The 25838-nt window shown below is 37.8% G+C and overlaps 4 protein-coding genes across 4 annotated transcripts in view; 3 read left to right on the top strand and 1 right to left on the bottom strand.

Moving 5' to 3' along the window:
* The first annotated feature begins 41 nt into the window (after positions 1-41).
* Positions 42-1781, top strand: LOC121379819 (protein PFC0760c-like). The gene has a single exon (XM_041508470.1). It carries the CDS (start codon positions 42-44, stop codon positions 1779-1781), a length of 1740 nt encoding a protein of 579 aa, XP_041364404.1.
* Positions 1782-1892: 111 nt separating this feature from the next.
* On the top strand, positions 1893-5550 carry LOC121379818 (protein PFC0760c-like). Its single transcript, XM_041508469.1, has 2 exons — positions 1893-5435; positions 5530-5550. Exons 1-2 carry the CDS (start codon positions 1893-1895, stop codon positions 5548-5550), a joined length of 3564 nt encoding a protein of 1187 aa, XP_041364403.1.
* Positions 5551-5580: 30 nt separating this feature from the next.
* Positions 5581-9919, bottom strand: LOC121379816 (uro-adherence factor A-like). The gene is made up of 5 exons (XM_041508468.1): positions 9492-9919; positions 7448-7515; positions 6798-6970; positions 5654-6330; positions 5581-5607 (listed from the first exon to the last, which is right to left on the bottom strand). The coding sequence occupies exons 1-5, from the start codon at positions 9810-9812 to the stop codon at positions 5581-5583; spliced, it is 1266 nt and encodes a 421-aa protein (XP_041364402.1). The 5' UTR covers positions 9813-9919.
* Positions 9920-18423: 8504 nt separating this feature from the next.
* Positions 18424-25838, top strand: part of LOC121379389 (ubiquitin carboxyl-terminal hydrolase 36-like) — a 29418-nt gene continuing 22003 nt past the window's right edge. The window contains 3 exon segments of the mRNA XM_041507982.1: positions 18424-19909; positions 23540-23824; positions 25586-25822. Of these exon segments, the coding sequence (XP_041363916.1) occupies positions 23587-23824; positions 25586-25822 (475 nt within the window). The 5' untranslated portion in view covers positions 18424-19909; positions 23540-23586.

The raw sequence follows: 25838 nt of genomic DNA, 5'->3' as shown, positions 1-25838 counted from the left end.
ATATTTCTGATGCTGTCCTGATAGCAGATGCGAACAAATGTATGGTGTCAGATGTTAATGATTCAGATCCTGTTGTTATAGTTGCTTGTAAAAATGTGGCATCAGATTTAAATAATTCTGAAGTTGTTGTGGTAGTTGATGAGAACAACAATGTGGTATCATGTGTCAATGATTCTGATGTTGTGGTAGCTGATAACAACGTAGTATCATGTGTTAATGATTCCGATGTTGTGGTAGCTGATAACAACAATGTGGTATCATGTGTTAACGATTCTGATATTGTTGTGGTAGCTGATGATAAGAACAAGGTGGTATCATGTTTCAAGGATTCTGATGCCGTTGTGGTAGCTGATGACAACAATGTGGCATCATATGTCAATGATTCTGATGTTGTCGTAGTAGCTGATGGGAACAACGTGGCATCATGTGTCAATGATTCTGATGTTGTCATGGTAGCTGATGACAACAACGTGGCATCATGTGTCAATGATTCTGATGTTGTCGTGGTAGCTGATGGGAACAACAATGTGGTATCATGTGTCAGTGATTCTGATACTGTCATGGTAGCTGATGATAACAACAACGTGGTATCATGTGTCAGTGATTCTGATGCCGTTGTGGTAGATGATGATAACAACAACGTGGTATTATGTGTCAGTGATTCTGATGCCGCTGTGGTAATTGATGATAACAACAATGTGGTATCATGTGTCAAGGCTTCTGATGCCGTTGTGGTAGCTGATGATAACAACAATGTGGTATCATGTGTCAAGGATTCTGATGCTGTTGTGGTAGCTGATGACAACAACGTGGTATCATGTGTCAAGGTTTCTGATGTTGTCGTGGTAGCTGATGGGAACAATGTGGCATCATGTGTCAATGATTCTGATGTTCCCATGGTAGCTGATGACAACAATGTGGTGTCATGTGTCAAGGATTCTGATGCCGTCGTGGCAGCTGATGGGAACAACAACGTGGTATCATGTGTCAGTGATTCTGATGTTGCCATGATAGCTGATGACAACAACGTGGTATCATGTGTCAAGGATTCTGATGCCAATGTGGTAGCTGATGATAACAACAATGTGGTATCATATGTCAAGGATTCTGATGACTTTGTGGTAGCTGATGATAACAACAATGTGGTGTCAAGTGTCAAGGATTCTGAAGATAACAACAATGTGGTATCATGTGTCAGTGATTCTGATACTGTCATGGTAGCTGATGATAACAACAACGTGGTATCACGTATCAGTGATTCTGATGCCGTTGTGGTAGCTGATGATAACAACAAAGTGGTATCATGTATCAGTGATTCTGATGTTGCCATGGTAGCTGATGACAACAACGTGGTATCATGTGTCAGTGATTCTGATGTTGCCATGGTAGCTGATGACAACAACGTGGTATCATGTGTCACGGCTTCTGATGCCGTTGTAGCAGCTGATGATAACAACAATGTGGTATCAAGTGTCAAGGCTTCTGATGCCGTTGTGGCAGCTGATGATAACAACAATGTGGTATCAAGTGTCAAGGCTTCTGATGCCGTTGTGGCAGCTGATGATAACAACAATGTGGTATCATGTGTCAAGGATTCTGATGCCGTTGTGGCAGCTGATGATAACAACAATGTGGTATCATGTGTCAAGGATTCTGATGCCGTTGTGGCAGCTGATGAAAACAACAATGTGGTATCATGTGTCAAGGATTCTGATGCCGTCGTGGCAGCTGATGGGAACAACAACGTGGTATCATGTGTCAGTGTAGATCTTGCCATGTAGCTGATGACAACAACGTGGTATCATGGTCAAGGCTTCTGATGCCGTTGTGGCAGCTGATGATAACAACAATGTGGTATCATGTGTCAAGGATTCTGATGCCGGTGGCAGCTGATGAACAACAACGTGGTATCATGTGTCAAGGATTCTGATGCCGTCGTGGCAGCTGATGGGAACAACAACGTGGTATCATGTGTCAAGGATTCTGATGCCGTCGTGGCAGCTGATGGGAACAACAACGTGGTATCATGTGTCAAGGATTCTGATGCCATTGTGGTAGCTGATGATAACAACAATGTGGTATCATATGTCAAGGATTCTGATGACTTTGTGGTAGCTGATGATAACAACAATGTGGTGTCAAGTGTCAAGGATTCTGAAGATAACAACAATGTGGTATCATGTGTCAGTGATTCTGATACTGTCATGGTAGCTGATGATAACAACAACGTGGTATCACGTATCAGTGATTCTGATGCCGTTGTGGTAGCTGATGATAACAACAAAGTGGTATCATGTATCAGTGATTCTGGTGTTGCCATGGTAGCTGATGACAACAACGTGGTATCATGTGTCAGTGATTCTGATGTTGCCATGGTAGCTGATGACAACAACGTGGTATCATGTGTCACGGCTTCTGATGCCGTTGTAGCAGCTGATGATAACAACAATGTGGTATCAAGTGTCAAGGCTTCTGATGCCGTTGTGGCAGCTGATGATAACAACAATGTGGTATCATGTGTCAAGGCTTCTGATGCCGTTGTGGCAGCTGATGATAACAACAATGTGGTATCATGTGTCAAGGATTCTGATGCCGTTGTGGCAGCTGATGATAACAACAATGTGGTATCGTGTGTCAAGGATTCTGATGCCGTCGTGGCAGCTGATGGGAACAACAACGTGGTATCATGTGTCAGTGATTCTGATGTTGCCATGGTAGCTGATGACAACAACGTGGTATCATGTGTCAAGGCTTCTGATGCCGTTGTGGCAGCTGATGGGAACAACAATGTGGTATCATGTGTCAAGGATTCTGATGCCGTCGTGGCAGCTGATGGGAACAACAACGTGGTATCATGTGTCAAGGATTCTGATGCCGTCGTGGCAGCTGATGGGAACAACAACGTGGTATCATGTGTCAAGGATTCTGATGCCATCGTGGCAGCTGATGGGAACAACAACGTGGTATCATGTGTCAAGGATTCTGATGCCATTGTGGTAGCTGATGATAACAACAATGTGGTATCATATGTCAAGGATTCTGATGACTTTGTGGTAGCTGATGATAACAACAATGTGGTGTCAAGTGTCAAGGATTCTGAAGATAACAACAATGTGGTATCATGTGTCAGTGATTCTGATACTGTCATGGTAGCTGATGATAACAACAACGTGGTATCACGTATCAGTGATTCTGATGCCGTTGTGGTAGCTGATGATAACAACAAAGTGGTATCATGCATCAGTGATTCTGATGTTGCCATGGTAGCTGATGACAACAACGTGGTATCATGTGTCACGGCTTCTGATGTTGCCATGGTAGCTGATGACAACAACGTGGTATCATGTGTCACGGCTTCTGATGCCGTTGTAGCAGCTGATGATAACAACAATGTGGTATCAAGTGTCCAGGCTTCTGATGCCGTTGTGGCAGCCGATGATAAGAACAATGTGGTATCATGTGTCAAGGATTCTGATGCCGTTGTGGTAGCTGATGAGAACAACAATGTGGTATCATGTGTCAAGGATTCTGATGCCGTTGTGGTAGCTGATGAGAACAACAATGTGGTATCATGTGTCAAGGATTCTGATGCTCTTGTGGTAGCTGATGACAACAACGTGGTATCATGTGTCAAGGCTTCTGATGCCGTTGTGGCAGCTGATGATAACAACAATGTGGTATCATATGTCAAGGATTCTGATGACTTTGTGGTAGCTGATGATAACAACAATGTGGTGTCAAGTGTCAAGGATTCTGAAGATAACAACAATGTGGTATCATGTGTCAGTGATTCTGATACTGTCATGGTAGCTGATGATAACAACAACGTGGTATCACGTATCAGTGATTCTGATGCCGTTGTGGTAGCTGATGATAACAACAAAGTGGTATCATGTATCAGTGATTCTGATGTTGCCATGGTAGCTGATGACAACAACGTGGTATCATGTGTCAGTGATTCTGATGTTGCCATGGTAGCTGATGACAACGATGTGGTGTCAAGTGTCAAGGATTCTGATGATAACAACAATGTGGTATCATGTGTCAAGGCTTCTGATGCCGTTGTGGCAGCCGATGATAACAACAATGTGGTATCATGTGTCAAGGATTCTGATGCCGTTGTGGTAGTTGATGATAAGAACAATGTGGTATCATGTGTCAAGGATTCTGCTGCCGTTGTGGTAGCTGATGAGAACAACAATGTGGTATCATGTGTCAAGGATTCTGATGCCGTTGTGGTAGCTGATGAGAACAACAATGTGGTATCATGTGTCAAGGATTCTGATGCTCTTGTGGTAGCTGATGACAACAACGTGGTATCATGTGTCAAGGCTTCTGATGCCGTTGTGGCAGCTGCTGATGATAACAACAATGTGGTATCATGTGTCAAGGCTTCTGATGCCGTTGTGGTAGCTGATGGGAACAATAACGTGGTATCATGTGTCGAGGATTCTGATGCCGTTGTGGTAGCTGATGATAACAACAATGTGGTATCATGTGTGAAGGATTCTGATGCCGTCGTGGCAGCTGATGGGAACAACAACGTGGTATCATGTGTCAGTGATTCTGATGTTGCCATGGTAGCTGATGACAACAACGTGGTATCATGTGTCAAGGCTTCTGATGCCGTTGTGGCAGCTGATGATAACAACAATGTGGTATCATGTGTCAAAGATTCTGATGCCGTTGTGGTAGCCGATGATAACAACAATGTGGTATCATGTGTCAAGGCTTCTGATGTCGTTGTGGCAGCTGATGATAACAACAATGTGGTATCATGTGTCAAGGATTCTGGTGCCGTTGTGGTAGCTGATGGGAACAATAACGTGGTATCATGCGTCAAGGATTCTGATGTTGTCGTGGCAGCTGATGGGAACAACAATGTGGTATCATGTGTCAAGGATTCTGATGCCGTCGTGGCAGCTGATGGGAACAACAACATGGTATCATGTGTCAAGGATTCTGATGCCGTCGTGGTAGCTGATGGGAACAACAATGTGGTATCATGTGTCAAGGATTCTGATGATAACAACAATGTGGTATCAAGTGTGAAGGATTCTGATGCCAATGTGGTAGCTGATGACAACAACAATGTGGTGTCAAGTGTCAAGGATTCTGATGATAACAACAATGTAGTATCATGTGTCAAGGATTCTGATGCCATTGTGGTAGCTGATGGGAACAACAATGTGGTATCATATGTCAAGGATTCTGATCCCGTTGTGGTAGCTGATGATAACAACAATGTGGTGTCAAGTGTCAAGGATTCTGAAGATAACAACAATGTGGTATCATGTGTAAGTGATTCTAATACTGTCATGGTAGCTGATGATAACAACAACGTGGTATCACGTATCAGTGATTCTGATGCCGTTGTGGTAGCTGATGATAACAACAACGTGGTATCATGTGTCAGTGATTCTGATGTTGCCATGGTAGTTGATGACAACAACGTGGTATCATGTGTCAAGGCTTCTGATGCCGTTGTGGCAGCTGATGATAACAACAATGTGGTATCATGTGTCAAAGATTCTGATGCCGTTGTGGTAGCTGATGATAACAACAATGTGGTATCATGTGTCAAGGCTTCTGATGCTGTTGTGGCAGCTGATGATAACAACAATGTGGTATCATGTGTCAAGGATTCTGATGCCGTTGTGGCAGCTGATGATAACAACAATGTGGTATCATGTGTCAAGGATTCTGATGCCGTCGTGGCAGCTGATGATAACAACAACGTGGTATCATGTGTCAAGGATTCTGATGCCGTCGTGGTAGCTGATGGGAACAACAATGTGGTATCATGTGTCAAGGATTCTGATGATAACAACAATGTGGTATCAAGTGTGAAGGATTCTGATGATAACAACAATGTGGTATCATGTGTTAGTGATTCTGATACTGTCATGGTAGCTGATGATAACAACGTGGTATCACGTGTCAGTGATTCTGATGCCGTTGTGGTAGCTGATGATAACAACAACAATGTGGTATCATGTGTCAGTGATTCTGATGTTGCCATGGTATCTGATGACAAAAACGTGGTATCATGTGCCAATGATTCTGATGCTGTTGTGGTAGCTGATGATAACAACAATGTGGTATCATCTGTCAAGGATTCTGATGCCATTGTGGTAGCTGATTGTAACAACAATGTGGCATAAAGTGTCACAGATTCTGATGTCATTGTGGTAGCTGCATGTTCTTGCTGTATGGATGTATCGCTGCTGATCTGTACAATTCCAGACTGCACCAAGTTTATTTGTGATGTATCGCTCGGATCATTGGTAGATGTGTCTGGGATAATGAGGGAACTGTTCTTATTGGTCTCTGAAACCAACACAACCATAATGAGTATATGTATAAGTGTAATTACAATTTAATGGTCATAACATAAATTACAATACATTAAATCATTTACTTGAAACATCTGATTAATTGATTAATTGACTGCCTGACTGATTGATTGATTGGTTAATAAATGAATGAATGAATGAATGAATTTGTTTCTTAATTTATTTATTTATTACATTTCTTTTATTTATTTATATATTACATTTTCTTACCCTCCTTGTTTTATTTATTTAATTAATTAATTAATTTAATACACCAGCACTGATTTGGTTGCATATGCAATAATATTTTTTTATTTGGCGACTAAAACATTTCATACTAACTATATAAAAATACATGTAGGCGTCATCTGGCTCCTAGATGGAAAAGTTAACGTAGAGGGTCGTACACCATTCCTTATGTAGCTTTTGTTGGGAAATATCCCTTATTATACACACTGTTACCATAAAAATGTGTCTCGTTCAGTTCCAGTGTGAAGTTCGACTCGACCCCACTGAGAGCCGCAAGAAAAGCCGCAGTCAAGAAGTCACTGTCGATGTCGGAGATGCTGGTATTGGTGGAGTTGTCTTTAGGATCTTTCAGTACAACGGTGAAGTCCACTTTTACACTTCCTTCACTGTGAGAGATCAAATACAAACACCATAGTCAAATAGACTATAGTAACCATAAACAAGGTGGACATGATTCGTCTACAATTGTCAAATTTACACACTATGTTGTTGTTACACATCCATGAAGAATAGTTAAATCTACACCACAGACACAATGAATGAATGAATGAATGAATGAATGAATGAATGAATGAATGAATGAATGAATGAATGAATGAATGAATGAATGAATGGATGGATGAATGAATGAATGAATGAAAAAATAAAAGAATGAATGAAAGAAAGAAGCTTGAGTGAATGAATGAATAAACAAATAAATGAACAAATGAAAGAAAGAATGGATGGATGAATGAATGATTTGATCAATCTCATTACGATAACAGTGGGTAAGAATGGGTAATTTTGCTAATAATTTACTCACATATAATTTGAACATAAATGAATACAATTTTATATACAAAATATATTGTGTTTTTATTTACCTGAAGTTGTTGATGATAGATCCAGAATATATATGTCCCAGGTTACTTGAGGCAAATATTACATCTAACTGAAAATGAAAAATAAATTTATTACATATAATGTCAAGTTATTACACACTATTTGGCAGTAATGCTAATATGAACAAATATTCTTATCAAGATTTGGGCATTTCTTTTAATTCGGGCAAGAACCAGCCTGCCCACCTACAAAAATGGAAGCCCATACGCCTATGACTCCAGCACATGGATTTAATCAACAGGCTACAGATTTTGGAAGCTATCTTAACACTGCAATATTATAAAATTATTGTAGGCTATGACACACACCATATCGAAGTGCTAAGACAGCTTCAAAAATATGGACCCAGTTTATTAGATGTCAAAGCAAAGCCACAAAACCAGAAACAGGTTTTTTTACACAAAGTCTAAGAGACTGCAAAACATAGTAACTGTTCTTGGTGATCTGGACACTGGGGTAGTCAAAGGGTTGGGGGGGGGGGGGTCATGGAAGTCATGGGGGCTATGGCTCTTCCCAATCACACCTCTATGGTCTCCCACCACCTTTTATATTTTTCTGTCACCTCATAAATTGACTCACAGACTGCATGGTTGGCTCCCCAATGTCTGGTTGAAAAATAATTTACATCACATCTCTCGCTCTCAGGTTTAAGGCCACTAGTCACTATTAAGCATTAATCCACTGTTCAGGGTGGGATGTAGCCCAGTAGTAAAGCACTCGCCTTATGTGTGGTCAGTCTAGGATCGATCCCCATCAGTGGCCCATCGGGATATTTCTCGTCCTAGCCAGTGCACCATGACTGGTATATCAAAGACTGTGGTATGTGTTATCCTTCCGGTGGGATGGTGCATGTAAAAGATTCCTTGCTATTAATGGAAAAATGTAGTAGGTTTCGTTTCTCAGACTGTATGTCAGAATTACCAAATGTTTGACATCCAATAGACAATGATTAATAAATCAACGCGCTCTAATGGTGATATTAAACAAAACAAAAACATAAAATTTAATCCACAGTTCTGATAGTCTAACCTATCCAAGTTGTCCATCAATGGGGAGGTTTAGGACCACATATATTCAGTTTTACCCACTTCACGGGTGTGATTATGGGTATGTCTCCTGAGTATATGACCCCCAAATGGGGGTGGGTGGGTGTGATTACCCAGCAGGCACTGCAGGTTCTGTGTACCCCAGGCTTGAATGATACCGAGATATAAGAGCTCAACTGAGAGAAAGCATCGAGCATGGCTGTCAAGCAGTCTTATACACAAAGAAAACTACTGTGACTTCACCACTCATCTTATTATCATTATCTATAATGAATTTGTGATGTCCTAACAAACAAAGGTCTTTGTTTTAGTGTTATATGTTTGTGGCATCTTTAAAAAAATAGTAATAGTAAAAAATAACACTGCCGATAAGTGAATAGAAAGGAAATATTTTATTTAACAATGCACTCAACACATTTTATTTATGGTTATATGGTGTAGGACATATGGCTAAGGACCACACAGATATTGAGAGAGGAAACCTGCTGTCGCTACTTCATGGGTTAAGCTTTTCGATTAGCAGCATGGGATCTTTTATATGCACCATCCCACAGACAGGGTAGTACATACACGGCCTTTGATATAATAAAGTGAATAGATACTATGGCTTCTGATATTTCAGGTTAAAAGTTAGTTTGTTTTGTTTAACGACACCACTAGAGCACATTTATTTATTAATCATTGGCTATTGGATGTCAAACATTTGGTAATTTTGACATATAGTCTTAGAGAGAAAACCTGCTACATTTTTCCATTAGTAGCAAGAGATCTTTTATATGCACATACCACAACCTTTGATAGATCATTTATGGTGCACTAGCTTGAATGAGAATGAATCCAATGGTTCCACTGATGGGGATCGATCCCAAACCAACCACACATCATGCAGGTTATTTACCACTGGGCTACATCCTGCCCACTCTAGGTTAAACCAAATTCATCCAGTAAGCTGTTATTGGGATTTCTTCCCACTACTTACCAGTCGTTTGACCTGTTCTTGCATGGTGCTGTATACCGTGGTGTTTGGGTACAGAAGATCATCATCCCAGTCTACTCCCTGCGAGATGGTCAGTCTTCCATCCACCAGACGGACACTGGACGCGTCTACGGATCTGCGGAACCGGGTTGCTGACACGGGTAGACTGGAGGCGATCAAGTCACTGATGAATACACCATTGTTATCTGCCTGGTCCTCTTCATTTTCATGTAGCAACAATTTCAAATCCGAAATGTTGAAGTGAATGCATGCTCCTTGATGAATTATTGCTACCAAAATATATAAATAAACAATTAGACTCATAAATTTTATTCATTATGACACAACCCACCTAAAATAATGGGTAGGGCTAGCCATAAACAAAATTGAGGGGAGTGATTAATTGATCTGCTGACAGATTATAAAATATTGGAAGCCATTTAAAATATTACCATACTGAGCATTGGTATTTAATCCTTTTGTAGAACTTTTTTTTTTAATTCACATGCTAAGTGGAGCTAAAAATTACTCTCCTTGAACTAGTCTCAGGGGAGTGACACAGTGATATCTCCCCTTAAATGGTGAGATCTAAAACAGTTCTGTTTATTGTAGGACATTTAAAATATTAACAAAATGAGCGTAGATATTTAATCCTTTTGTAGTATTCCATTTTTTAAAATTCACATAGCTCCCCTTAAACGGCGTGGTTTGACAGTGGCATATAAAATATATTAATGTATGTGACATGTACACATAGTGTAATAACTGGACAAATGTGAATTAAACTTGTCAAACATTCATTAAATACATTTTGTCTTCAGATGTGGACATGGTGTAGAAATTTTTATAATTTAAACAGAATACCTTAATCTAAAAATGAATTTCAATATAACCTAGATTGCAGATAACTTTTAAAGAAATCATGGAAAGAAAACAAACATTGATAACATGTTCTAAATGTTTAAAAACAAACCTTGCCGTTTAAGGGAGCTATCACTTTGGTTCCCCATCACTCCCCTGAAACTAGTTCAATGAGAATAATTTTTAATTCCAGTTATGTAAATTTTTTTTTTTTTAAATAGTACCACAAAAGGATTAAAACTAAAAAGCTCAATATGGTAATATCTTAAATACCTCCCCTTAATATAAGTTAATAGAGCAATTAATTACTCCCCTCTATTTTTTTTTTTCCACATTGAGATCTGTAAAAACAAACAAGTATTCTTAGAGTACTGCTAACACAACACATGTCCCCTATCATGCCCAACAAATTTTCATGTCCCCTATGTTCAAGGGCCATAACGCAGTGAAAAGAGGTTAAACTTGATCTGTAACAGAACATGATAAAACTATACACAACATTCAGCTCAATATCTTGAGGCATTGGGGGAAAACAAACAAGTCAGGAAAACTAAATTTTTTTATTTCCTAAGTTCAAGGACCATAACTGTCAAAAAAGAGTACACTGACATGAAAGTCACACTCAATCTGTAACAGTACATGATAAAGCTATATGCAAACTTTTAGCTCAATATTTTAAGCAATTGTGTAAAAAACATCTGAAAAACTATGTGGGACAGACAGACAGAGACAACAAACAGACAGACAGACAGACAGAAGGATGTAGACGAAACCTATAATCCCATCTGGAATAATAATACACCTGAGATTGCAGCTTTTCATTATATTTATAATTACTTCATAACTTGACAATAATAAAACTAAAAGTTATCAATCGTTGCAAATATAAACATAATAATATGTAAAATTATATACATAAAACAAATATTTTTCTTTGATTCATACAAATTTATACGCAAAACAGGTAAAACTTTTGAAAATTAGAAACTATTTTCACTAATGCTTAACTAAAATTTAAACACCTTACCGAAAATGATCAGACAATGCCGCAGGTCCATCTTGTCATTTTCATGCACGGCTCAGAAATGTCAAGATGGTGACCAGACAAAAAGACAGGATATAAGAAGAAGACAACAACTCTAGATTAAGCATTGTTATTAATGGAAAGTTAGAGCTACCTTTGTGATCAGGAAATTATCATGGACTGAGAGATATATCCACTCCAAGTTTCACCTGCTCAGTAAATGATAGTAATCAATTATTGATGAACTGAAGTTGTGGCTAGCAGTGATTAATCCACCGTAATGAAGATTTAATTTATCTTTTGGGTGTAACAGTAAAATCCCTCAAAAACAGACCTTCTGTAACCGGAATATTCACTCAAAACCGGATGTTTTTAACAGTTCCTATTTAAAATATACTCTAAACCGGATGCCCTTTAAAACTGGCCTTTTTACGGAGTCCCATGAATGTCCGGTCATGTGTAGGATTTGTTTGATGTATACTCGTCATCATATTGTTTAATCAGTGGTTATTAGGTGTCATTTGGGTCATAACTATTGCATTTGATTAACACAATTAGAGAAGAAACCTGCTGCCTCAAACATTAAATTTAAAGTTTGTTTTGTTTAATGACACCAATAGAGCACATTAATTTATTAATCATCAGTTATGGGATATCAAACATTTGGTAATTTTGACAGTTTTAGAGAGGAACCCTGCTTTAAACAAATTCATTAGTAGCAAGGGATCTTTTATATACACCATCTCACAGTCAGGATAGTACATACCATGGCCTTAGATACACCAGTCGTAGTGCACTGGCTGGAACGAGAAATAGCCCAATGGGCCAACCGATGAGGATTGATCCCAGACAGACAGTGTATCAAGTGACCGCTTTACCACTGGGCTACATCTTGCCCTTTCCTGCTACCACTATGTAAAACACCCATAGGAACTGGGGGGAGGGAGCCTGTGTCCCTCCCACTTGAGGACGAAGATGTAAGGTTTTTTTTGGTCTTCTAAATAAATAAAAATAAAACTCCTGTAGCGATGTGTCCATACTCCACTAGAGATTATGCCCCCGTACCCACTCCAGATATCGATCCCACGAACTTGTGTAGGCAACTAATACATAGCAGTAGACAGTTATCTTTCCCAATGACAGAACAGCCAGTTGGTGCAATAGCCCAGGGAATGGAAATTTGAGGAACTAAAGGACTCAAATCTGCTGGAAAGACTGGTTCAAAGGCAACCTTACTGGAGAAAATGTAGCAATTCAGGCTTGTGTTAAAATATGGCATTCCACCATTCTAAGCACAATGACAGGTATACGAGGGGGAGCATGGCCTCCACAACCCACCCCCATTGCGTGACCCATTTTATAACAAAAACTGGTTTTCACACCAAAGCAAATGGTTTAGACAGTATTTTACTTCCATCACTATTTATTTCAGGGGCTGATATTTGCTTTAACCTTATGTGAAGCTAAGACTTCTTCATGTACATTTTACATTACAGTTTTAATGAAACAGCTTATAGGAAACAATACAAAAGGTTTATATTTAGTTAAAGGAAGAAATAAGCGGTGAAAGAAATGTCGATATTATTTTCTATATATCTCCAAGTCTTTATTATAGAAAACATGGGGTGGGACCTAGCCCAGTGGTAAAGCACTCGCCTGATGAGTGGTCGGTCTAGGATCGATCCTCACCAATGGGCCTATTGGGCTATTTTTCGTTCCAGTCAGTGCACCATGACTATTATATCAAAGGTCGTGGCAGTGCTATCCTGTCTGTGGGATGGTGCATATAAAAGATCCCATGCTACTAATGGTAAAATGTATTTGAATGAATACAGGTTTTGAATGAATGTATGAATGTTTAATAAAACCCCAGCACAGCGAGTTTCCTCTCTAAGTCTATGTCAGAATTACCACAGGTTTGACATCCTACAGCCGATGATTAATAAATCAATGTGCTTTAGTGGTGTCATTAAACAAAAGAAACTTTAACTTTAAAATAGAAATTGCATCATGGGTATGGGAACTCTTTTTACGTGCCCATATCCAAAAATAGGTTCAGGCACGCCCATCCCGGATTTGGCCTCTGTGGAGCCATATTTCCATTCCATTATATTCTCAGATATATTTTTAAAATTATCCTTAAGCAAACTAGAATTAAATTATTAATGTTTTATACAATTTGTTCCTTGCAAAATCTTACTGAAATCCACCATTCAGTGAATATTTCAAGAGTTCTTTACAATGAAAAAACAAGAGAGGAAAAAAAACCCAGAAATGTTTTAATCAATGACACCATCAACACATTTTATCTATGGTTATATGATGTCAGACATATGGTTAAAGGCCACTCCATGGGCTACTCTTTTCAATTACAAGCAAGCATGGTTTCTGCCAGAGGGTAAAACGGGTATGGTGCTATAACCAAATTTGTTTATAGATTTTATTTTTTAAGTTGATCTTTTTACAACATTAATGACTCTTATCAGTACTGTATGCTTTTCTTAACCCTAAACCATTTTCTTTCTTGGGGAGGTCCCACATATCCCGTTGACTGTGGTTGCATTCAGCATACATATTGTAAATATTCAATTCCATAACACCATCCCCAAAAATTTCTTTCTGGCAGAAGGACTAGCTCTGGCACTCGTCAAATTCGTCAATTTTGAAAGCAGGTGGCAAATTTTATTTTAGTTTGGCAAAATAATTTCTTGTAATAATTGATTATATAATAATAATAATAATTTTTTAGAAAATAACTGACAATTTCTGCAATTTTTGAAGTTTAATAGACAATTTGGCAAAATGATTTGCTCACTCAGAGCTAGACCTGGGCAGAAACCCTGGCACGGGATCGTTCATATGCACCATCCTACAGACAGGCTAGTACATACCACAGCCTTTTTACACTCTTTCTAGAGCACTGGCTAGGACAAGAAATAGCACAATAGTCCCAATGACAGCATAAGTGTACGAGATGGGGGTCAGTAGGGTCAACTCCCACCATCTCCCAGTGCTGGAGCAAATCTTTATATTCGGGCAAAACTTACTGAGAAGTTTGGGCAAAATGTACTGGCCTGAAAACTTTTCACCATGTATTTTCATCTTATTAGTTTCAATTCATGTAAAATGTTTGTTTTGTTTCATTTTTCCATCACTAGTAAGAGGGATTTTTTATATGCACCATTCCACATACAGGATAGCACATACCACAGCCATTGATATACCAATTGTGGTGCACTGGTTGGAATGAGAAATAGCCCAATGGGCCCACCAATGGGATTCGATCCTAGACCGACTATGCATCAAGTGAGCACTTTACCACTGGGCTACGTCTCACCCATCCATGTAAAATGTTAAAATATGCATAATGAACCCTATATAGCTGCTTGGTTGTTGATGCAAATATGAATAAACTTTGTTATCCAGATTGTGAATTAGTTTTTTAAATTCAGACAAAAATCAGCCTGTCTCCTACCCCCCCCCCCCCCTAACCCACCAACAAGGGAAGTCCAAATGCCTATAACTGATGGGGGTTTATTGCCATTGTAAAATGTTTCAAGCTGAACGTAGCTCAGTGGTAAAGTGCTCGCTTATTGTTAGCCAGTGCACCGTGACTGGTATATCAAAGGCTGTGGTATGTGCTATCCTGTCTGTGGGATGGTGCATATAAAAGATCCCTTGCTACTAATGACATTTTTTAAGAGGGTTTCCTCTCTAAGACTGTATGTTAAAAGTACAAAATGTTCTACATCCAACAGCTGATGATTAATAAATCAATATGCTCTAGTGGTGTCATTAAACAAACCAAACTAATTTTTTTGTAACATGTTTCAGACTAATAAAATGTTGTAATGACTGAAACTAGAAACAAAATACACTCTTATTTATAATATCAGTGACCAGTGTCCAAAACTGGCTATTGTCCATTGTTCCTGACAAGTGAAAATGTGCTGAGCAAAACAAATTTGACCTCAATGGTTGTTTTATAGACAAATAATTTAATTTAATTTTGAGCAGTAAAAGACAAGTCTTTGCACATGAAAATATTGGCTGACAAATAGAATTCTATATGTATTTGTGTGGCAGACTAGTGAACACGTTTGCTTATTTTTGCTTATCACAGGTGACTGTATATTTAATGTATTTCTGATCGTCCTAAATGTTTGCAAGACTTCTAAACTGGACTTTATATCTCAATAATTATTTAATGCATGCAAAAATACATATTAGGAAATAAAATGAAGTCTCACTTAATACAAAGACTAGGATGATCAAAAACATATTTAATATACAGCCATTAATATTTTATGCAAAAAAATTTAATATGTACCAGAGTAGGCGGTGGGACGTAGCCCAGTGGTAAAGCACCTGTCTGATGCGCAGTCAGTTAAGGATCGATTCCAGTCGATGGGCTATTTCTCGTTCCAGCCAGTGAAAGTTTGTTTTGTTTAATGACACCACTGGAGCATATTGATTAATTAATCATTGGCTATTGGATGTCAAACATTTGGTAATTCTGACATGTAGTCATCAGAGGAAACCTACTACATTTTTCCGAATCAGGTCATTGCGTCGCAGGATCGAATCACCTCAGTGGATCCATTCAACTGATTGGGTTTTTTCCTCATTTCAACCAGTGCACCATAACTGGTCAAAGGCCATGGTATGTGCTTTCCTGTCTGTTGGAAAGTGCATATAAAAGATCCCTTGCTGCATTAAGAAAATGTAGCGGGTTTCCTCTACTGACTACGAGTCAGAATTACCAAATGTTTGACATCCAATAACCGATGATTAATATATCAATATGTTCTAGTGGTGTCGTTTAACAAAATAAGCCTTTTTTAAATCAGGTCAGGTCAGAGAGTTTAACGTACATATTCAGAATAAGCTGTTGTAGCACATTCCTGTCCTGGGCACAGGTGCCAGCCGTCTCCTCCGTCCAGGACAGGTAAGGGGTGGGGTGGATTGGACAGGGGACCACCTGCACTGGCAGGTGCAAATTTTTCCTAATGCAGCAAGGGATCTTTTATATGCACTTTCCCACAGGCAGGAAAGCACATACCACAGTCTGTCCATGAGTGACATTTGCTGAAAAAAAATGGAAGGGGGACCATTTATGACATATTTTTGTTGAGCAACCACCATTCACCCAGAACGAACAGATGTCTTTGGTGCATTCTGGTCGCATGTATGCCATACAATACATTACTGCATGATAATGTGTTATTTATACTAAAATACATTGTAAACTACTGGTACTGAAAATTAACATTTTAACTCTCTTTTAGCACAGGGTTATATATATATACGGAGAGGCATAAATAACGCAATGGGTATTTCGCTGATATTTTCTTATAGAAATGTTATTTCATCTATATTGAGGTTGCAGACAAATGACATATTGGTAACAACTGTAACTGAAAGAAGATATTGTTCAAATTGGGAATTTTAAAAAATAAAATGTGGTTTTAAACAAAAAACCCAGCTTAGGTGTTTGGCAATAAAACAGCAATTTTTTAACATTACTTACCGTGCAATATTTAAAAAAGGCAGAAAACACAAAAAAGGGTTGCTTTTATAGGAAGATGTGATTTTCATATGCAATGATGTGTTGTTGCAATAAACACCCAAGTTATGCTTTTTGCTGAAAACTTATTTTATTCAATTGTTTTCTGATTTGAACAAAATCCTCTTTCACTTAAAATTGTTACCAATATTTCATTTGTCCGCATACTCAATATATGTGATTTGACATTTCCATAAGAAAATATTCAGTGAAATACTCATTGCGTTATTTATGCCTCTCAGTATATATATATATATATATATATATATATATATATATATATATATATGAAGATACTTAAATGTAGCATTAGATACTATTATAATTGTGACACAAAGGATCTTTCATTTGTAACAGTCAACCTGTATTTTTAATACATGTACTCAATATCCATTATCGGTTTTCAAGTAGAGCATATTATAGTGGTTAAAAGCCTATGGCTGAAGAAAGCCATACAAATAACAACATAATTATAATAACTGCTTTCATGCCACTGTTTTATTTGGGACTTTTAAATATTTAATTAGATCAACTCGTGAATATTGTGGGCATATAAGAACATAATAAACATAATATATAGCTTTCAAAACAATCCAAATATTTTGCTGAGAGTGTCAAACTTCACAATTTCAACGACGTTAAATTACGGGGGAGGGGAGGGTTGCCATTTTAATATTCTACAATGCATAGACATAGACCTATTTAGGACACCAAGTGAAGGGGGGGGGGTGCTTTCCATGTCCCGACATGCCCCGACAAGTGACACCTATGCCAACACCCATTACACACCTGTATTCACCAGTCTTGTCTTCTGGACAGCTTTTCAGTCGAAAGCCTACCATCATTACAGCATCGTTGCTGCCCCTGTCAGAAATCGTTTTTGACACACTTGCAGAGACAGGAGCAACGAATTTGTGCATATCAGGGCTGTAGCTAGCATGGGGGCTAGGGGGCACTTGCCCCTCCAGAAAAGAAATTCGGAAAGCATTATAGAAACTTAAAGAAAAGGAGTTTTAGACTATAAACTACTCAGTTGCCCCCCCCCCCCCCCAACAAAAAATCCTAGCTACGGCCCTGCATATCCATGACATTGATAACTTCTCAACAAGTGTGACAATTAAAATTAAATAAATCTTGTGGCATTAGCTACTTCCATTCTGCATGAGAACACCGGCCTCGGTGACGTCGAGGTTAGGCCATCGGTCAACAGGCTGGTAGGTACTGGGTTCGGATCCCAGTCGAGGCATGGGATTTTTAATCCAGATACCGACTCCAAACCCTGAGGGAGTGATCCGCAAGTCTCAATGGGTAGGTGTAAACCTCTTGCACCGACCAGTGATCCATAACTGGTTCAACAAAGGCCATGGTTTATACTGTCCTACCTGTGGGAAGCGCAAATAAAAGATCCCTTGCTGCTAATCGGAAAGAGTAGCCCATGAAGTGGCGACAGCGGGTTTCCTCTCAAAATCTGTGTGGTCCTTAACCATATGTCTGACGCCATATAACCGTAAATAAAATGTGTTGAGTGCGTCGTTAAATAAAACATTTCTTTCTTTCATTTCTTTCAGTGCGAGAACACATTTGTAAACTTAATCCCACTAGCAAACGGTTGAAACCACACGTGTAACATGCGTGTGGTTTTTAGTTACAATAAACTGAATAGTAATGTGAACTCGACGTTTTGTTAAATTTGTTTATAGACCAATGACGTTTTGGCTCCAATAAAATAATCCTGTTTTCGGAAGTTGTTTTCCATCGCAAAAAGTGTGTGTGTGGGGGGGGTGGGGGATGGGGAGAGATATTTGCAAGCTGGTCCCCCAATCCAAAAAGTGGGGTGGGGTGGGGACATGTCCTCTACCAAGCGACGCCCATACCTTTGTCAGTTGTGGTGCACTGGTTGGAATGAGAAAATTTTTATAATTATAGGCTGAATGGATTCACCGGAGGTGATACGATCCTGCGACAGTCACCTCAGGCTCAAGCGAGAACTCAACCGACTGAGCTAAATCTCACCCCTCCAGCCCGTGCACCATGACTGAATCAAACGTAGAATGTGTTATTGGGTCCGCCTTGGATTACATGACTATATAAGATCCCGTCGATCTAATTGAAAAATGTAGCTTGTTTTCTCTTAAGACTATTTAATGTTAAAATTAGCAAATGTTTGACCAATATGTGCTAGTAGTGTCGTCAAACTAATCAAACTTTATGTACCAGAGTAACTATAATTATAGTAATACCTTGAATATGCGCCCCCCCCCCCAAAAAAAAAAAATCCCCATCCAAATATTCGACTATTATTTTTACAATTTTTTATTTATTATTATTTTTAACATTTTTTTTTTTTATTTAGTTCTTTATGTATTTAGTGTTTTATTTATTTTATTATTTAGTTTTTTTGGCAAAATCCAGTAAGGGTGACCAACAAGTTAACATGTGACGTCACAATTTGAATCTGAATTATCGTTATCTAAAAAGTGCTGAGGTGTCGTGAAATAAAATTTAATATTTCTTTCCTTTCCTTACATTTGATTATTCTTGATGCCTGGACCTACTCCCCCACCCATGTACATCCCCCCACTCACAAAGTCTCGGTGAGAACGAGAACATAGCCTCGATTGCTCTAGCCACTCGTTGGGAATAATTAACTAGACTTAACCCTTGTCCTTTTAAGCAATTAAAATAGTTCGCGTGATTTACAAAATCTAAATAAATATAACAAAATACACAAAATGTTGAATAATATCTTTAAAAACAAGTTGTATTAGGTTTTAAGCAGTCATATATAAATCACTGATATTGCTATGTTATTTAGTTAAAATAAAACAAAATAACATTATTTTAAAGAAAGTAGTTTTTCAAAATGGGTTCTTCTATAAGACGCAGTCTGAACGAGACTACCAATTGTCTTTACGTCACAGTTGATACAAAATGATATTGGAAGTGTATTTCGAAGCTTTTGGATTTACGGTATTTTTCAGTGTTTTAGTGTTTTGATTACGGTTAAATTGTTTTATAAATTTCAGAATAATCAATATTTATTGAATTTGTAAAAGAAAATATTTTGTGAAAGCGAAATTGATTTATTTTTATGATTTTTATCTCTACTCGTGGTCTCACGCCTCTTGACGGTGTATAACGGTATTTATTTTCTTAAAAACCATCCACATGTGGCACCATGAACCGAGTAATGGATGAATTCTAGTGTTGTTTTACATTCTACTACACCGGTCCTACAACACCAACAACAAACTATATGGCCAAATAAGTTTAGAAATGGAAACAGCGACTGAATTACTTCCATGAATAATAAATCTGAAAACATATTTTAAATTTTGGCAATCCCGGTTTCGTTTTCTTAGCTATCCATGAGCCATGTCATTACACAACCAGAGTGCAACAAATCTGCTTTCCTGACACTCGTGGCCAGTGCTTTTTAACATGGCACAGGTGACAGTTGCAAATCCAGTCCGTTTAAGTTTAAATAATAAAACCAATCTCCATGGTATAATATCTGCCCGGTCCCCTCCATTATTATTTTTAGTTAGGGTTAGGGGTTAGGGTTAGTATTGGATTTGGGGTTAGGGGTTAGGGTTAGGGTTAGTATTGGGGTTGGGGTTGGGGTTAAGGTTAGGGTTAGGGGAGGGGGGGACCGGGCAGATATTTTTCCCCAACTGCAGTAACAAGTCTTCTACATCAACACTAGCCCGAGTACTCTGACTGTAAGAGAGCTAGACGGACATTTGGACATAAACACGCTCTCATTACAGTCAGAGACCAACCTATGTCTTTTTTTGGCAATTCCTGACTACCAAACGGTAGGCAACGAGTCCCGCTCTAATACCACAACAATCCTATGTTTGACGTCAAATACCTTTACATCAATCATTTTCGAGTTAAGTGATACAAAAAAATCCACATATTAATCACTAATACACATACTACAGAAAGAAACCCGACAGCACCCACATTCAGCTACGCTTCGTGACACTCCGTCGCAACAATTGCAAAGCTCGGCGATCTATTTCGAGACGTAGACCACGTGATCGCGCACTGGGCGATTCCGCCTTGTGCAGCAGTTACAGGGGCCGTCTCATATCAAGCGAAGTTACAACATGGAAGAGTTGGCTAATGCCGTTTTGGATGAATTGGATTTTTTTCATTACGTCATTAAAACCAAAACAATTACACATTATTGATTCCATTTTGAATTTGAAGGATACATTTGGGGTGTTATCGACAGGATACGGCAAAAGTATGTGCTACGTACTGCCTCCTCTTATGAGATGACCCCTGTAACTGCTGCACAAGGCGGAATCGCCCAGTCTCGAAATAGATCGCCGAGCTTTGCAATTGTTGCGACGGAGTGTCACGAAGCGTAGCTGAATGTGGGTGCTGTCGGGTTTCTTTCTGTAGTATGTGTATTAGTGATTTAATATGTGGATTTTTTTGTATCACTTAACTCAAAAATGATTGATGTAACGGTATTTGACGTCAAACATAGGATTGTTGTGGTATTAGAGCGGGACTCGTTGCCTACCATTTGGTAGTCAGGAATTGCCAAAAAAAGACATAGGTTGGTCTCTGACTGTAATGGGAGCGTGTTTATGTCCAAATGTCCGTCTAGCTCTCTTACAGTCAGAGTACTCGGGCTACATCAACACATGCAGCAATACACAAAACAGACATTGTTTTCTTTTAACTTTCATGTTATATGGACAGGAAATAAGCTTAATAAAATGCATCTTTTGATTGGTTGTACAAGTCACGTGGTAGTAAAATGTCATACTTGTCAGGATCGGTATTTTTGGTGTGATTTATCTCGGTGTCGGTACAGTATTTGGTAATATTGACAGCTGTACCGATATCGAGCAATATTTTCAGAATACACTGCTATAAATGCATGCCAGATTTAAAATACACCAGGGCCTGTGCTTATAAAAAATTTAAGAGTCCAGACTCAATCTCTAATGACGTCACATACATACAATTTGTATGGCGTTGTCATGACATTACTGTCTCAGACTATTAGTCTCGAGTCTAGACTAAATTTTTTATATACACCAGGCCTGCTATTTTCATCTAAATTCCACACACATGGTTGTCTCCTGGTTTTAGGTTTGAGTTAGGTGTCGTTTAAGAATAGCAGCATAATGTTTATATATCATAATCATCACATTGTTCTTGTAAAACTTTGATATGTCAGATTTTCTGTGTAAATTTTTTTTCAAAGAAGTTTTTATTGGTGCTTTTGGGGGAGTTAGCACAAAAGACCATTCATCTATTCCATAAAAGAACTTTGGTTCATTCCGTCATTCTATATGCCTATGGGCTTTATAAGCTATTCGGCCTATTTAATGTACACGTTTTTCTGTACATTTTGGAAATATGTCTATTAATTAACGAGTACAGTATTCTTGTGGCAAGATCTTGCCAGTATACTTATCTTTTATTGGCCTCGATGGTAGTTAAGCCGTCGGGCATAAGGCTGGTAGATACTAGGCTCGCCTCCATGTTACAGTGAAAAACAAAGCAAAATATTAATTCAAATCCATATTTAGATTGCCTTTTTCTCGGGAGTGCGTGAGCAGGAAAAACAGGACAATGACTACGAATTAAATTTAACATTGAAATTATATAAACGTTTATTCCAACTAATCGGAATTTGAGGATAGTGCTTTCCAAACCCACTAGTTAGTGGCTAGTGACCAAGTTTCAAAAAGTTTGTTATACCCAAGGTAATTGAAATATTGTCAGTTTATGCTTTATTACTGGCAATATGTCCTTTACCACCCACCCCACACACACACCCAGCCACCCTCTCAACATGCTTTTATTTATTATGTTTTAGGGTTATTTTTTATACAACATATTGTATTAAAAAGTGAACAATAGGCCTATATTATATTTTATTGACATACAGATTCATTAATTCTGCAGAGCTCACACTAGCAATAATTTAGTTTTAGGCACTTTCAGATTTGTAGAGTAGTTCTTTGCAAAAATATTAGTTTGTTATAGCATATTACTTCGGAATGTCCAAAATGTAATGTTTCTAAAACAACCAAAAAGTTAGTTTTAATAATAATTCAAGATGTGTATGCCCATTGAGACTAATCTCCAATGTCAAATATATTTACTCTTTTTGTAGTTTTAAAAATAAAATTTGGGCAACTCAAACATTGTCAAAGTGCTGACATGACTCGCCCAAATGGCAAGTTAAAAAAAATCCAAAGTGCACACCCTGTAAAGGTTGTTTAAATTAGTCACTTTTTAATAATTTTCACGTATTGACAATTGGCCATTTAGAATAAAATGATTTCCAGTGTGACCCCTGATATACAGAATTTGATTAATCAGGGATAGCTCTGGGTGAGCAGACAATTTTGCCAAATTATCTATTAGACTTCAAAAATGGCAGAAACCCATGGAACTTTGTTTTCTAACAAAATATCAATTATTAACTGAAATTATTTCTCCAAATTAAAGTATAAAGTTCTAAAATTGTTTTTAAAATTTGCAATTGGTGAGTACTAGAGCTATAGTCCTAGTTGATGATACACCCTGACTGATGATTATACCTTGGTTTTTCTTTTTTAGTATATACTTTTATAACAACTACTGATAGTGATACTACGACCTCTGATATGCCCGCAGCTATCATCGAGGATCTGGCTGAAAGCAGAAAGAGTACACTAGCTTCTGGCTTGTCACGACTGAAGTTGACTCAAGAAATTGCGTCGTCTTCTAAAGGAGTTCTGAGTGATTTTGCTTTTAGAAATTTAAAAACAAAACATACTCAAGAAGAGAATTATCAATCGAAGAAAATTCAACCGAATTTGACCAAGGGGATTCCAAAATGTGATTCTCCCCAACAATATAGAGGTGAGTTTCAGTTATTAAAGTTGGTGCAATGGCTGATGGAGTTTGTGCTAGTGTTAAGAAAACAGAATGTACAGAAAAGTAGGTATACATGATGGTTGGCATTTACAACAATAGTAGTTCTAAGATTGTTAATTTATTCCAAAATAAACTAGTGTGAACGATTATCCAGTGTTTTTTCTTGGTGTAAATTGAAGGGGACGCGCTCCCCTAACCCCTTAGAAAGTAAATACCTTACATTTGAAAGTTTGGTTTTTGAGTATTTAAAGGCAATGTAAATATTATTTGGTACCCAAGATAGATAATTGTAAGGATGAACACTACCACTTACTTTATTTTTATAAGCAGTGATATCCACAACAAAATAAAATGTTTCTAATATTTTATTAGAAATTGCAGAATAAACAAATGACATTAAGTAAAACTAATCATTTTTGTCCCAATTAAATCTGAAACCGAGAACAAAATATCCGACAAATGGATACTGATATGGGAAATAATAGGCTCTGTTACAAATACTGGTTACATGGTGTAAGCTATTGAAGTCTGGAATGACCGATAATTAAAATCATCAGACATTACTTAAATTTTATTATTTATGTTACATTTTTGTACATCCAAAAGTGTGTCTGTCTGGTCATCCTGGTGTTTTTAAAATGCATTTTTCTAATTTTGAATGACACACTTAACTCTTAACCTTTAGACTACTGGATTAATTTTTAACAAAAACCACTTTGAGTGGGTACAAGTTTATAATTTTTACTCACATATATTCACTCAAATGTTTCATAAATACATGATGGTTGGCATTTACAACAATAGTAGTTCTAAGATTGTTAATTTATTCCAAAATAAACTAGTGTGAACGATTATCCAGTGTTTTTTCTTGGTGTAAATTGAAGGGGATGCGCTCCCCTAACCCCTTAGAAAGTAAATACCCTACATTTGAAAGTTTTGGTTTTTGAGTATTTAAAGGCAATGTAAATATTATTTGGTACCCAAGATAGATAATTGTATTTTTATAAGCAGTGATATCCACAACAAAATAAAATGTTTCTAATATTTTATTAGAAATTGCAGAATAAACAAATGACATTAAGTAAAACTAATCATTTTTGTCCCAATTAAATCTGAAACCGAGAACAAAATATCCGACAAATGGATACTGACATGGGAAATAATAGGCTCTGTTACAAATACTGGTTACATGGTGTAAGCTATTGAAGTTTGGAATGACCGATAATTAAAATCATCAGACATTACTTAAATTTTATTATTTATGTTACATTTTTGTACATCCAAAAGTGTGTCTGTCTGGTCATCCTGGTGTTTTTAAAATGCATTTTTCAAATTTTGAATGACACACTTAACTCTTAATGTTAATGGAGCTGAGTTCTAGTCTATTTTTTAAGGGCATTTCCCCATTTCAACATCACTGTGTCATGTTTCACTCTATTGTAACTTTATTCAAATGTCTTACAGATTTGTAGATTAACCAAATGTAGTGTCCATTTTTACGGTTTGAAACTTGGGTCTGCAACTTTTGTTTAGACATATTTTGTTACTTCCACATTTACGGTTTTGGTATTGGCCAACAGGCCTCTTCCTCAATGTTTACAAATACAATGTGTATCGTTTATAACCAAGATGACAATGATAATAATTATATATTTACAAACAAACAGAAACAAATGGCGAGAGAAAGAGAGACTTTAATGTAATGTAACTGAATGTCTTTCTGATGTTGTTTTCTTTCGTTTTTAGATGTATACAAGAGTATGAGGAAGAGGCATAAGTTTGAAGGTTCAGACACTCTTCCCAAACCAAAGGTGATACTGTATCCGGAAGAACGGATTCGCCTAGAATGGCGACGTGTTTCCAAGATCGGATCCGGTCTCGTGAACATGGGAAACACCTGCTTTGTCAACTCAACCCTACAGTGTCTTACATACACGGCCCCGCTAGTGAACTACTGTTTTTCTGATGAACACAGCAACTCGTGTGAGTTGCCACTTTT

Source organism: Gigantopelta aegis, chromosome 8, assembly GCF_016097555.1.
Source record: "Gigantopelta aegis isolate Gae_Host chromosome 8, Gae_host_genome, whole genome shotgun sequence".
In the NCBI taxonomy this organism is placed as follows: Eukaryota; Metazoa; Mollusca; class Gastropoda; order Neomphalida; family Peltospiridae; genus Gigantopelta; species Gigantopelta aegis.
This window is presented reverse-complemented; position numbering and strand designations above follow the sequence as displayed.

Bases quoted from the DNA above. Each gene is read 5' to 3' on its own strand.
- LOC121379818 (XM_041508469.1), top strand. From the start codon at position 1,893: ATGAACAACAACGTGGTATCATGTGTCAAGGATTCTGATGCCGTCGTG. The intron at 5,436-5,529 runs GTAGTTGATGAC...CATGTGTCAAAG, and splicing joins GTGATTCTGATGTTGCCATG to ATTCTGATGCCGTTGTGGTA.
- LOC121379816 (XM_041508468.1), bottom strand. From the start codon at position 9,812: ATGAGTCTAATTGTTTATTTATATATTTTGGTAGCAATAATTCATCAA. The intron at 7,516-9,491 runs GTAAGTAGTGGG...TTTCATTTTCAG, and splicing joins AAGAACAGGTCAAACGACTG to TTAGATGTAATATTTGCCTC. The intron at 6,971-7,447 runs GTAAATAAAAAC...GATCTCTCACAG, and splicing joins TCTATCATCAACAACTTCAG to TGAAGGAAGTGTAAAAGTGG.
- LOC121379819 (XM_041508470.1), top strand. From the start codon at position 42: ATGGTGTCAGATGTTAATGATTCAGATCCTGTTGTTATAGTTGCTTGT.